At 37.3% G+C, this 12,770-nt stretch overlaps 1 protein-coding gene across 1 annotated transcript in view; it reads right to left on the reverse strand.

Annotated features, from left to right (window-relative positions):
- The window catches only part of iqgap1 (IQ motif containing GTPase activating protein 1), a 46,904-nt gene that overhangs the window by 5,637 nt on the left and 28,497 nt on the right, over positions 1-12,770 (reverse strand). Inside the window, exons 3-5 of the mRNA XM_014021437.1 lie at positions 6,401-6,557; positions 4,870-4,947; positions 1,855-1,931 (exon numbers count right to left, since the gene is read on the reverse strand). Coding sequence (XP_013876891.1) covers positions 1,855-1,931; positions 4,870-4,947; positions 6,401-6,557 — 312 coding nt within the window. The remainder of the gene's footprint in view (positions 1-1,854; positions 1,932-4,869; positions 4,948-6,400; positions 6,558-12,770) is intronic.

Consider the following 12,770-nt stretch of genomic DNA (forward strand, 5'->3'; position numbering starts at 1 on the left):
CTAATTTATATATTATATTTATATTTAATAGCTGTTGTGTTAGAGGTTACAGTGATTTGATTGGTCAAGCACACCTCMCTGCCTTTAAACACTTAAGATGTGAAAACAACAGATTTCTTGTCTCAACAMAGTGACAGGTTTATTTATGTGGCTGCAAAGCTCCAGATAAAGAAAGTCATTGTCAGTTTGGATAAACTGGAGACATTGAAAGCTAGCTTTTCAAACTGCTGAAAAATTATGTTAATAAACGGACTTTATTAKAGGCACATTGGTTTAACTTTATTGATGCAAAGTGTTAAAACAATGATGGTCATGCTGTTTTGTATTTTGTGTGTTAGTTTATTTTGAAACTCATTATTTTTGGGGCAGAAATGAAGTGTACATTCCACCATAAAGTCCTATAGAAACATAAGGTTGTACAAAAAATAAAAATAAAAAAAGGACAATTTTTTCCAGATGCAAGAAAACTAAAGTGTATATTAGAAACAGATATGTGTTACAAACCTAACACCTCATTTCCCTACAATCATCTGATATACACAGTGCCCTGTAATCTTTGACAGTGGTAGTTTCAAGGAAGAAGCAAATTGGTTGGTGTCCCATATGTCAAAGATTACAGAACTTTTTTTCCTTTACAAAACTTATTTCCATCCATTATAACTGACTAGAACAGACAAACATGCCTGTTAATGTGATTTTACTTTGAAAAACACACACTGCCAATAAAATATATTTGCTCCTTTGATGTTTTATGCTTTTATAGGCATCATAAATTAGTCATGGTCAATAAGAATTGGCCTTTTTTATGAAAAAGTAGAAAGAGGAAATGACTGTTGAAGAAAACATTTAATTAGTTAGAAAAATATTTAATTCATTTAGCAAACTCTATTCAAGATTTTCTTTCCCAACTAATAGTACATGTTAACATTTACTGCTCCTAACAAGTCACATGATGATTATTATTAAACCTTTGTTTAAAATAAAAAAAAACTATGTGGACACATTATTTAAAGAGAAGAAACACGATGCAGAAACTTTATTTTAACGTAGTTAAAGCTGTCGTCTCTGCAGAGCAGTGTAACGGTGCTGCTGTGGAGAAAARCCTCTGCCTTCAGTTTGTTGTTGGTTTTCAGCGAAATGCTTCCACGCTTTAAAAAGTTTATTTTTTAAATACTTTAAAAAGTCTCTGTTTAGATGTTTTCCTCAGGTTCTTCTTCGTTGTGGGCAGTCTTGGTAAACAACAGAAATGATCGAACACTGCRGATATAAAAATACTTTGATGTTCTTTATGATCAGATCTGTGTATTATTAGCTCTGTATATGATGTGTCCACAATAAAGTTTGTGTTAGAAATGATTTTTGTGGTTGACTTGTTGACTACAATAACTAATCTGTGCAGCTTCAKTTTCCAGCAGATTTATAATTTGAAGTGATTAGAGTCACTAACATGCTGGTGTAAATGTCACAGGGGGAGCTGGTGAGCATTTAAAAACACCAACACTTTGCCACTACTCTTTTTGCTTTTAAAAGGTTTTGCGTGTCTTTCACCTGCAGCGAAATGATCCAATAAAACCAACAGCTCCATATCTTTCACCTCTGAGTGGCTTTCCTCAGAAAGCTGCACCTCTTTAAAACGTCACAAAAAAAAGGCTCAGGCCAAGAATGTCAGAGGATCTCTGGGTATACACAAACTTCAGTAAAGGACAGATTCCTCTTCTGCAAAACAAATGCCTCTCTGTTGACCTCTGCACACTTGTCTGCATGTTAAGTGTTGGGCAGAAGAGTCSTGCAAGCAGGGCTCTGACTGGTGGAGCTCAGAGGAACTAAATGTGGACGGGGCTGAGAGGCACCAACCTGAGAGCGTGTATGCAGTAGATGCAGCGGGGCATGTTTTTTCGGTCATATATGTCGGTGGTTTCGGGGTAGAAAATCTGAAACACAGTAAGAGTGAGGTGAGCACAGCATCATGTTGCAGCATGTGAGCAGGAGTCACTCAGGACACCAGCTCACACAGTTACACAACATGCATTCACAGCGCCTCGAGCACAGCTGAGCCCAAGCAGCAACACACATTTGGAGGTAAAGCTGTGAACCACACTTCATTTCACTTTTTTCTTTCAACAACAAAAAAAATAAAAATAGAAGAACTTTCCCCACCCATCTGTTTACAGACAGCTTACTGTATTTATTCATGTATAATATTGGTAATTTAACCCTACAAATCACCCATAAAGTGTGTGTGTGAGTGTGTGGTGGGGGGGTAGTATTATACACGGGTTATTGATGATTAGATTTTTTTTAATGCTTTTTAAGCTCAAAAAATGAATACGTGAACAAATTTGGTATTTAATAAATATTGTACACATCTTACAAAGTTGCTAATTTTACTCCAAAGCAAGGATTTAGGAACATCCAGAAAGCTGCAGGATCATTATAACACATACTAAATACACATCCAGCTGTTTTAGCCTTTTAAAGGGACAATGCAATAGTTACAGTAATTAAATCTTCAGCTAAATTGATTTGTATTTACAAGGTTTATACTTGAACTAAAAACCTTGGTGACTAAAGGCAACAAATCAATCAAACTGTACCTGATACTTCAAATATGAAGCAGATTTCARTTCATGAAGTGTTTTTGTGACTGATGAAATATTCAGAAATCGGGCCGCCAATGTCCAATATKCAAGATCATCTGTTTTCCTGTTTATTTATGGCTAACATACATTTTAAATTTTAAAACCTGATCTACTGTATAGCCCTCTTCACTGTGGTGTTGCCCAGAGCTGTGAGCTGACTACACATGTACACACTGCACCCAAAACCAGCCCTGACTGCTGAAAATGTGAACAGTTCTTTMAGAAGCAGCTCATTTGCTGTTGCATGTTTCTGTCGGGCTGTCAGAATAAAAATCCTGGAGTTACGTTTACTTGTGTGGGGCAATTCTTTCTGATTGGATGTGTTGTATTGCTGCTCTACAAGCTGAGTTAATGAACAGCACACACACAAACACGGAGTTGAACGATGGGAGAAAACTGTTTCTCTTCAGCCTCGAGGGATTTCCTTAAAATAATATGTCCAAATGTAACTGAGTGGGTCTCAGCATTTACCAACTATTTAACTAATCTTGGTATCAAAGTAAAGCTAACACTAGGGAGATGTGATCAGAAGTGTACTCATCATARCAGCTGCTGTTGTTTCAGAGATAGTGAGGATTAAACATWCRAAAAACARTCAAATATGTTCCCTCATCTGAAGGTTTTCTGCATTWTACAGTGTAGACCCTTTTAAAAACATCACAAATAAGGCTAAGACTTTTGGAAACTATAAATTCACATGTGGACTCTACCTGTGCAGTGATTAATGTGGCTGAAGTGAACCAGAGCAACGTTACAAAGGTTTTAGTAAAGACAGCTATGTCTTTTATCATCCTTTACAACATGGACCATGTTTGTAGAATTAATAACTTAAGAAACCTTGGAAAAGTTACTTGCTTCTTCGTGCTTGAAAAACTTGTTTTTAAATGTTTCTTCTTTWAAAAAAAATCTAAACATAYGTACAGATTTGYATTGCATTTTATATCATTTGYTTACRTTCTGATTCAACWGTTGCTRGTTGTCAATAGCTAYGTTTACATGCACAAAATTTTTTGATCAGATTGAAATGTATTYGGATTAAATAATCCTAATGTACTGTTTACATGGACACAATCCGATCATGACAAGTGTTTACATGCACCGGACTTTTAGTCAGAATAAAAGTCCGGACATGCACAGTGTTGTAAACTTTCAGCTCTACTTCCGTGTTACAAATGAAAACAAAGCTCCTCTGTGAGCTCACGACGGACCCGTGTCAGTTTTCAATAATGGTAGAGATGTCGTTACTCCTCGGTTGAGCTGCAGATGAAGCAATACGTGTTTTTTATTTTTATTTTTTGTGAAGCAATGTCTGCTGTTTGTCTCCTTTTCCATCTGTTAAGAGAGCGAGGAGGAAAAGTTCTGCGYGGCGCAGCGCAGCTGGAGCGCTGTGTCCCGCCCCCTCTAAGAGCAGAACCAGGTGAATGAAAGTCTGAAGACCTGCGCACTCAGGTCAGTTTTCTACAATCAGAATAAGATGATCCGATTAAGTGTTTACATGAACGTCATTCCGATTATCAATCGGCATAACCCACCCGACTCATTTGGATTAAAAATTCATTCGGCTCGAGCTCAATCGGATCAGAATAATCCGAACGGGCTGTTTACATGACACATTTTTATTCCGAACGGCCGTTTAATCCGATTACTTATATCCATGTAAACGTTGCTAGTGTTTAGTGGATGTAGAAACAGTTCTTATGAGTTTTAGCTGAGATTCTGATGTTTGAAATCACACACCTATGTCTAATTGAAAGATTTTAAATTAACAGAAGTTACCAGAAAAAGAAATCCGGGAAGTGTAATTTTGCCCCCAGTAGTGGAGGCAAGGGCCTCAAAATTTACCTTTCAATTTTGGACAAAGTTTTTTAGCAGCTGCAGCTACAACAAGCTCACTCTGCCTTCTCCTACATGGCAGTTTGTTTARTGTACCCATGAAATATACAATCATGTTTTTTCTGTTTTTTTCTAACCTAAAATTTATTGGTATTTTTTCTGAATTTGACCTAGAATTTTCTGTTGCTGCCTTCAGGTCCAGGGCTTCCTTGAAAAAGAGAACCTGTTGTCTCAGTGGAGCTCATCTGGTTAAATAAGAGTAAATAAACTTACAGTATGGCATAAGTGATTTATCTCGAGTCATGCGCATTTGGAAAAGATTAGATGCAATGCAAAGAAAATACATTTACTGTATGATAGCCTGACCCTGAGTGGTTTGCAGATGATGTGCCCTCACCTTTGGCAGCCCCTTCTCTGCCATGGCATTGAGCCACTGGATGACATTATCTGTGTGTCTGAAATGAAGACCTGTCGCCTGGAAGAGAAAAAGTCAAACATGAGAAGAAAATTTCAAAAACTGATTCATTCTTCCCCAAAGGCTGTAAGATGAGCTCTATTCACATGTAAACAGGTCTGAGCTCAACCCTAAATAACATGTACTGTACAAAAGTTATGTATTTATGATTTGTATTGGAGTTCATTTTGCAAAAACACAGTTTTCAAAGCTTCTTAGAACTCTGCACTTAAAAGCACCGTGGGCACGAAGTAAAATTAGTGTTGTCCCAATCCAATATCAATATCTGATATTGGTCCCGATACCTAATATCGGCTTTCATTCACAGTAAAGCTCAGCCATAATTACAGGCTGATCATAAACATTTGATTCTGGGAGTCGTCATCATCACTGATGTGTTCCCATGAATGCAGATTTCATCTGATGTTGATTGATAGAAATTTTACAAAAACTCAAAGCAAACTAATTAATCGAAGTTCCACAGTATACGAGAGCCAGATGTCAGTGGGTTTTTAATGAATGCAAAAAAAACATTCAGAAATGAAAGACAGCATCATGCTTTGCTACCCTACACAGTTTATCTTCACTTGCACACTGAACTAAACTGTATTCATTGTGATACAAATTTTATATCACAGTTTAGATAACGAATGGGGTAAATTTCAGGAAAGGACAGGCCTAATAAAGGAATATCAGGCCTCTAAGAAAGTTTTTTATGAATCATGTTTGTCTACAGTCAGTATGAGCTTAATCCAAAAACATTCATTTATAAAGTATTTAATCACTTTCATTCAATTTATAATTTTAAATCAAAATTGCTCCCAATCAAAAAATATTGCTCTTCTGAAACTTTTTTGTTTTAGGTAACAAGTGGGGGATTTAATTTCAGAAAGAATCAAGTTTGTGTGATCAACAAGGTCAATATCAAGGTCATAGGAAAAAAATATTTTATGGCAAAATAGTTCATAAATAAACCAAAAACGAAGGCAGATTTGTACTCCTTATCAAATTCCCTCTCCAATAATACAGGTTTGTGAAGATTGAACCAGGAGGTTCTGAGATAATTGAGGTTGAAATGGGAGGACGCTCAWATTTTTGTAGATAATCTAAACTTTTGGGAGTCATATCTCTGGAAGACCTCAAATTTGAGACACTGATGTGGGGTCACACCTGACAAATATGCACATTTTCATCAAACTCTGATGTGATTGGGTTAAAACCATTGGGTGATTTGGTGTGGAATGAGATTTAACCGTAATTTTTCAGTGTACCCTACTAGAACACTTCATGGTTTAATTTTTATGGGCTCACTTCAACAAATCATGAAAATGTTGCAATGCATTTTCAATAAAAGTTATACCATAAACTGTGGGAAAAAATGAATAAAAAGGTCTGTATCCCTACTTTTGTTTTAAATCAGACAACATTTGCACTTGAAATCCCACCAAGTCCAAACACCAAAATAAAGCGTTACCTTGTATCTCGTCTGCTCTCTGTCATAGATCTTCTTCAGGGAAACGGTCTGTGGGGCAAAAAAGTTGGCCAATTTGGCCAGATAAACACCATTTCTCAGCCCCTCCTCCAGCTCTGTAGTTGGGGGCAGCTCCTCATCCAGGCAGGCCTCCATCCATCTGCAGGAAGAGCACAACGAACGTGCATCAAGTTTTACAGTAAACACAATCAATATCATTCAGTTTCTGATGGGACTGAGCAAATATTGTGTGCAATTAATCATCAGAAAAACTGTCACCAACTAATATTTGCCACTTTGCAGTGAGGGCCACCTGATTACGTATTTTTTGTGAAATTCTTGTGTGATGCACTCTCACTATGAAGCATGTAAGCCTGTGGCATGTTGCATTACTAAAGATCTGCTGCCACTCCACAGTGTGGAAAGGGGAGGTTTCAATTCAGTTTACCATTTCAAGCTGTTTAAAATGAAGAAGTTAGTTTGACTTGTGATTTGTAAGTATAATTTTAGAACGCAAGGTGACTGACTTAATCAAAACCAAATCAAATCAGAAGTGCAATAGTCATCTATTGATCATCATATTGTTATCTGCTAAATGCCATAAATAATTGTGATAAATTTTTGGTCAATAYTGTTCAACCCTAGTTTCTGTGCAAAAGCATTTTTCCTGAAATCTGATAGAAAGCAAAACATCATCAATATTTATTTCATTAAATTCCTAGCCTCCTTGAAAGAATGCATATCATCCACCGCCTTTAATACCAGAGCACTGGACAAAGATCATCTTGTTATGTAAGGGGTTGAATTATAGTCGTTTCGGTTAAACTTTGTGAAAGACAGCACGTGTGATCTTGGGAATTGTGTAAGCACTCCATTAATCTCATCGGGATGGCTCTCAGCTACTATTATCCAAAAGTTAGCTGAAAGGCTATAACTGACTGAGTTATAGTGATTTCTGTGTTTCCTGAAATTAATTAGCTGTGAAAACCATTACCATTAGGTTGACTCTAAATGTTGACATGTTGTAAATGTACAGGTAGTGATTCATTTTAGTGTTTTATGAAAATCCATCCATTGGTTTCTGACATTTTCCAAGCAGAAAGTGTTGAGGGTAACACTTGATGCTGGAGTTTTAAGCCAATGTTACCTAATATGTAGTGTTTAGTGCAGGGGTGTCCAATCCTGGACTTCAAGGGCCACTAACCTGCAGGTTTTAGAAGCTTCTCTGCTCCAACACACTTGATCTAAAATGAATGAGTGAATTACCTGCTATATAAAATATATATATAATATCTGTTGGAGCAGGAAACCAGACAGGCTAGCAATCCTTGACTTCCAGGGTTGGACCTTAGAGATGGAGTTGGGCACAACTCTCAGCTACTACCACACAAAAAATGTAGCCTGGTATTTGTTAATGATATATAGTAAGAGTTATAGCAATGTATGTTTTGGTTTATAATAATTAGCCATGGTGAGCATTTTAAATTGGAGTGACTTCAGAAGCTAATCAGTTGGACAGCTGGTAGTGTTTGAAGTCTTCAAACACATACAGAAACACAGATTGCTGCTGAAAATGTGTGTGCATTTAAACCAAGACTTGTGCACACATGTGGTGTTGCAAAAAATGTAGTGAGCAATTAAAAAGTTTTTTCTCTGATTAACAAACTATTTAAACATAACACTCAACCCTCTTCATTCAACACCAGGTGGTTGGATCTTGCAGAAAACTGACTCAKACAGATTCAACCCTAAAGGAAATTTCAGGTGTTGCACAGCCGCAGGTATTTCTCCTGTGTTTTCAGCACCAAAACAATCAACCTTGCCRCTGCCATTCTCTTAGGAATTCCCAGCATTCCTCACGTTGGACGTTTCATTTCTTTGAGGTCATATTATGAAGTCACATTCCTGCCGCATACTCGAATCATTTCAGGTCACAGAGACGACATGCTGAGCTGCCACATTGAGACAGACCTGGTCAACTGGATTCCAACAACACAAAGCAGTTCAGCTGTCACCCTCCAATCACATCCACAGCTCTGCATCAGTCRCAGCTCATTCAAGAGAGTTTCAGTTTTCACCTAATGATTTTAGACAAGGACTTTCCAAAGAATGGAAGGTGCCAAACTTGGTCTGATTTACACTAAATAGTTTTATATGTAGCTGGTTTCTAAACCCATCTTATATAAATGGTTAATGTTTGTTCAGTGATACTGTATTTGTCTAAGTCTAACAAACATCAGCTCTCATACTGAAATTTTGACTTTTGGTTGTGAGGAATTTTTCAGTGTGAAGAGTGAAGTCACACAAACTTTAAAAAACAAAAGGCCCTTCATCTGCTGAGACAACACTCCTCCTCTGCAAGGTTAACTAAATCTTGAGTGTAATTAACAGATTCCTCTTCTGAGTCAGGCAGACCCCCACCCTCTGCGTGCACAAACATGCAACTTTGTTACAAGTTCTGCAAGAACATAAGTAAAAGACTTGTTTACTTAAAAAATCAAGACTGAGCACAAATTAGATCAAGTTATAGGAAAACAATTCAACAAAGCTGCCAATTCAGTTATTCCTTTTATGCCTTTAAAAAACTGTAAATGTAAAAAGTTTGGATCAGTCTTAATAAACTTAGAAAGTGATCAGAAGTTCAGAAACATTTCTAAAAAACATTTTTTTTCCTGTTGGCCAAGCTCAAGACAGAAAATCAATTATTAAAAATCACTTTATTCCTTCATTTCCAACCATCTTGTTAAATGGTAAATAGCAAAACCTCGTCCATTTACACTAATAGGACATCATGTTTGTAGTGGATTTCAACTACTTGTTGGGTTTACATTGTTACCTTGGAATAATAAAATTAACAATTGGCTTGATTTCACATAAAAAGTGCCAATTGATAAATAATGTTATTCAGAGTAAAAAAAATCTAACTAGACAGGCATAATATAAATCTGATTCATTCATTACTACACTGATCAGCTCAGCTCAGTGTACATAAGGAGGAACATTCAACTAAACCAACTTCATTATCCTAAATTAAAGGTTATGAGAAGTAATTTGAACAAAACAGACCAACTCCATYCTGAACTTTAAAAGGCGCTTTCAGTGTGTTGTATAAAACTTGATTGTACCAACTTAGTCTACAGCAAAATAATGCATTTCAGAGGAAACCAGTGAAGAAATCCTGTTAATTCCAAGAAGGTTTTTAAACCAGCTGTACAAACTAAGTCCTTCACTTGGAGCAAAGCCTCCATTTCAGAGTTTCCCACCATTTAGTTTTTTGTTACAACACTTGGTCCTCGGACAAACACAAGAAGATACATGCAGGTCCACATTTTGAGGGACAAAGGGCAGCTAACCACCAGCTGAAACAACTTCCCTCTCAGGAAGCCGTGGCATGGGGCCTGCAGACAAGCCCACCATTGAGGCCGAGGTGACCAACCCGTGGCGCGGGGCCTGGGTCTGCTCCTTCGGAACAAGCCTCCGTTTTCACTCCACACCGGAGCAATGAAAGGCTCCATAAAGACTCCTAAGTAATGATTCTTTTATCAGGGTTACACACATCCTCTGCAGCAAAGCACAAACACAGTCACACCCTCTGCTTAACCAGTATGAGCTGCAGCTATGGACAGGATTTCAGGATGCCATCTACAACAGCAAAGAGAGCTGCCAAACAACTGTCAAGTCGGCCTTAACATTCTTATGTGGCATGTCTACAATAAAAAACACAAATATGAAAGTACTGACTGGAATCTCTGTGTAAAAATACAATAGTATAAAAACCTCAACTATTTGAAGGTTAATGTTAGAAGTCATTCCGCGTAGTTTTTAATTATGTGTAGCTATGTCGGAGAGAGAAATTCAACTCAAAGCTGGAGACATTTATGAATCTTACATGCAAAACTTCAGATTAAAAGACACATTTCTGCTCACCTTCCAAAAGAATTCAAACATTTTTATTGGTACAAAAACAAAAAAACATGGCTTAGCGTCGTCACTTTCACGGGAACTTTCACTGGTATAAATGGCAGTAATAATCTTTTCCATTTTCCATTTCGTCCATGATAAAAGTAGGCATACAAAGACACACACACACACTTCCAGGAAGCTGAAGTCAGAGCAGAGTTCAGAGGTCAGTCTCATAGGAAAAGATCAGCTACTAACAACGATCACTCCAGGAAAAACCATTGAACCTTTGCCAGTAAATCATCTCCAGCTGCTTTAGAGATGGTACTCTGCTTATCTGAACTCCAACCAAACAGGTCCTGTAGTATAAATTCATTGCGGTGGTACACTGATTATTTTTACTATACAGAGACGAAGAAACTGTGAACTTTAGACTTCTATGTTTCTATATTTCCCTTTGAGCCATGGACAGTGTTTCTACTGCTGAGTGACAGTTCAAGTAGTGTTCTTGGCTGCATTTGAACCAGCAATAATATCATCAATCTGGTCTGAACTACACATCTTTGTAATATTTTGATTTACATACAGTGATAACAGTTGTACATAATTTTCCTGCAGAAAAAATACTTCAAAAGATTTAGGTTATGTCCACTCTGCAGGTCTATATGCTTCATCTGATTTTGTCGTGGAGTAGGGGTGTAACAATACATCGATTTATATTGATATATCACTTTGAATGGTTCATGATTCAATTATATCAAGGCAAAATGAAAATATTGATCTATATCATCATCTTATGCTCAATGTGAATCGATATCATATGCCCATCTAACAGTCATTGTGTTAGATGGGATCATGATGTCACATTATATCGATCACAGAAATGTGAACTGAATTAAAATCATATTGTGACAGATTTTATGATATTGAGAAATATCGAATCATCATCCAAACATATCGATGTATTATCGTATCGTGATACAGCTGGTGATTTACACCCCTATTCTGGACGTTCACATTATACTTTATTTTATTATATTTTCAATGTGACCTCTATCAGACTGCAGTGTGAACTCTCCACAGCCCTGATGTGACCTGCATGTGCAGGAGAAACATGACCAATCTCATTCTGACCCTTGAAGAAATATTGTTTGCTTTGGCAGAAACGTCCTAAATATTTAAAGTACWGTATGTGCCGTAGTTCTGAGGTAAGCAGCTGCCTGCAGAATCCTGCCCATATACACGCAGAACTAAAAAAATCTACAATTTACTCTTTTCCTTTATTTCCTTCAATTGGGCTACTAAGACAAAAAAGAAAATGTAAAATAAGGATATTTTAAAGCCAGCTACTGCAAGTTTGTTACGTTTTGTGCGTTAAATGTTCAGTAAAGTGTTTCAAGCAGCAAATGCAAAACAGCACTTACTTTTATCTGCCTGATCCCTATGATTTGCATACAAACATCCTCTCTGGTCTGTAACATCAGACCAAACATTAAACTGTGTTAGAAGACCTCATTAAAAAGCAGAAACATAAGAGATGACAATGCTGAACAAGAGAGTCGTGACAGGATACAGGGCAGGAGAGAGAAAAAAAAGTTTACTGAATAGCTGGAAAGGCTAATCATCAATGTCAGGTCAAGATCCGGAAACCAGCCCTACTCCCCTGTTTTTGTTGCCTTTTTTGTTCTCTTACATATCTACACTGATTTAGAGGGTAAGTTTTAATAGAAGTTTGTACAGGCCAGGAAAAAAAGGGGTTAAAATCCCGCTGTTGGTCTAAACTAGTCTGTGAGGAAGGCATCAAAGTTCAAACAATGATGAAACACAAACGGAGTGATGGAAGAAACCCAGGAGAAAAGAGAGCAGAGCGGGAATACAAAACAAAGTGCAGTGTTTCCCCTACCATTAGACAGGTGGGGTGTCACTCTGTCACACCTAGAGTCACACAGAAGAGCTCCAGAAGGTTGAGAACTGAGAACTCTGGACTCAGATCATCTGCTGCACACAGTTCTGATCACTTATTATCAATAATAATTTTATTGATAATTATCATGAGGAGTCCTTAACTAGGATGTAGTTAGGCAATTAAATATTCATGTATGTGTAAATTTATTACCATAATTGCAGGTGAGTCGCGTAAATTTATGTTTTTATAAAACAAGCCCCCCCTCGCCAAGACCAATTTCCTAGGGGCAACACTGAAGTGACTGAGAGCCAAGTTGTTCATTACATGCTTTGTTGCAGGACTGGAATCCGACCTCGTCCTGAAAACGACCCAACAACAGCTGGACTATAACCCACCACCACCACCACCACCACCCCCCCATAACTGTGTGATTCAAGTGGGTGAGCTACTACAGAAATCATATCACAGCAAGTAGCATTAACACTTTCTCTAAAGGTTAAATTCAAGCATTATTAAGATTAAACTTTAAAGGTTCTAACTTTATACTGAGTTCTTACACCAGAAACC

Source organism: Austrofundulus limnaeus, unplaced genomic scaffold (genome assembly GCF_001266775.1).
Source record: "Austrofundulus limnaeus strain Quisiro unplaced genomic scaffold, Austrofundulus_limnaeus-1.0 Scaffold292, whole genome shotgun sequence".
NCBI classification, from domain to species: Eukaryota; Metazoa; Chordata; class Actinopteri; order Cyprinodontiformes; family Rivulidae; genus Austrofundulus; species Austrofundulus limnaeus.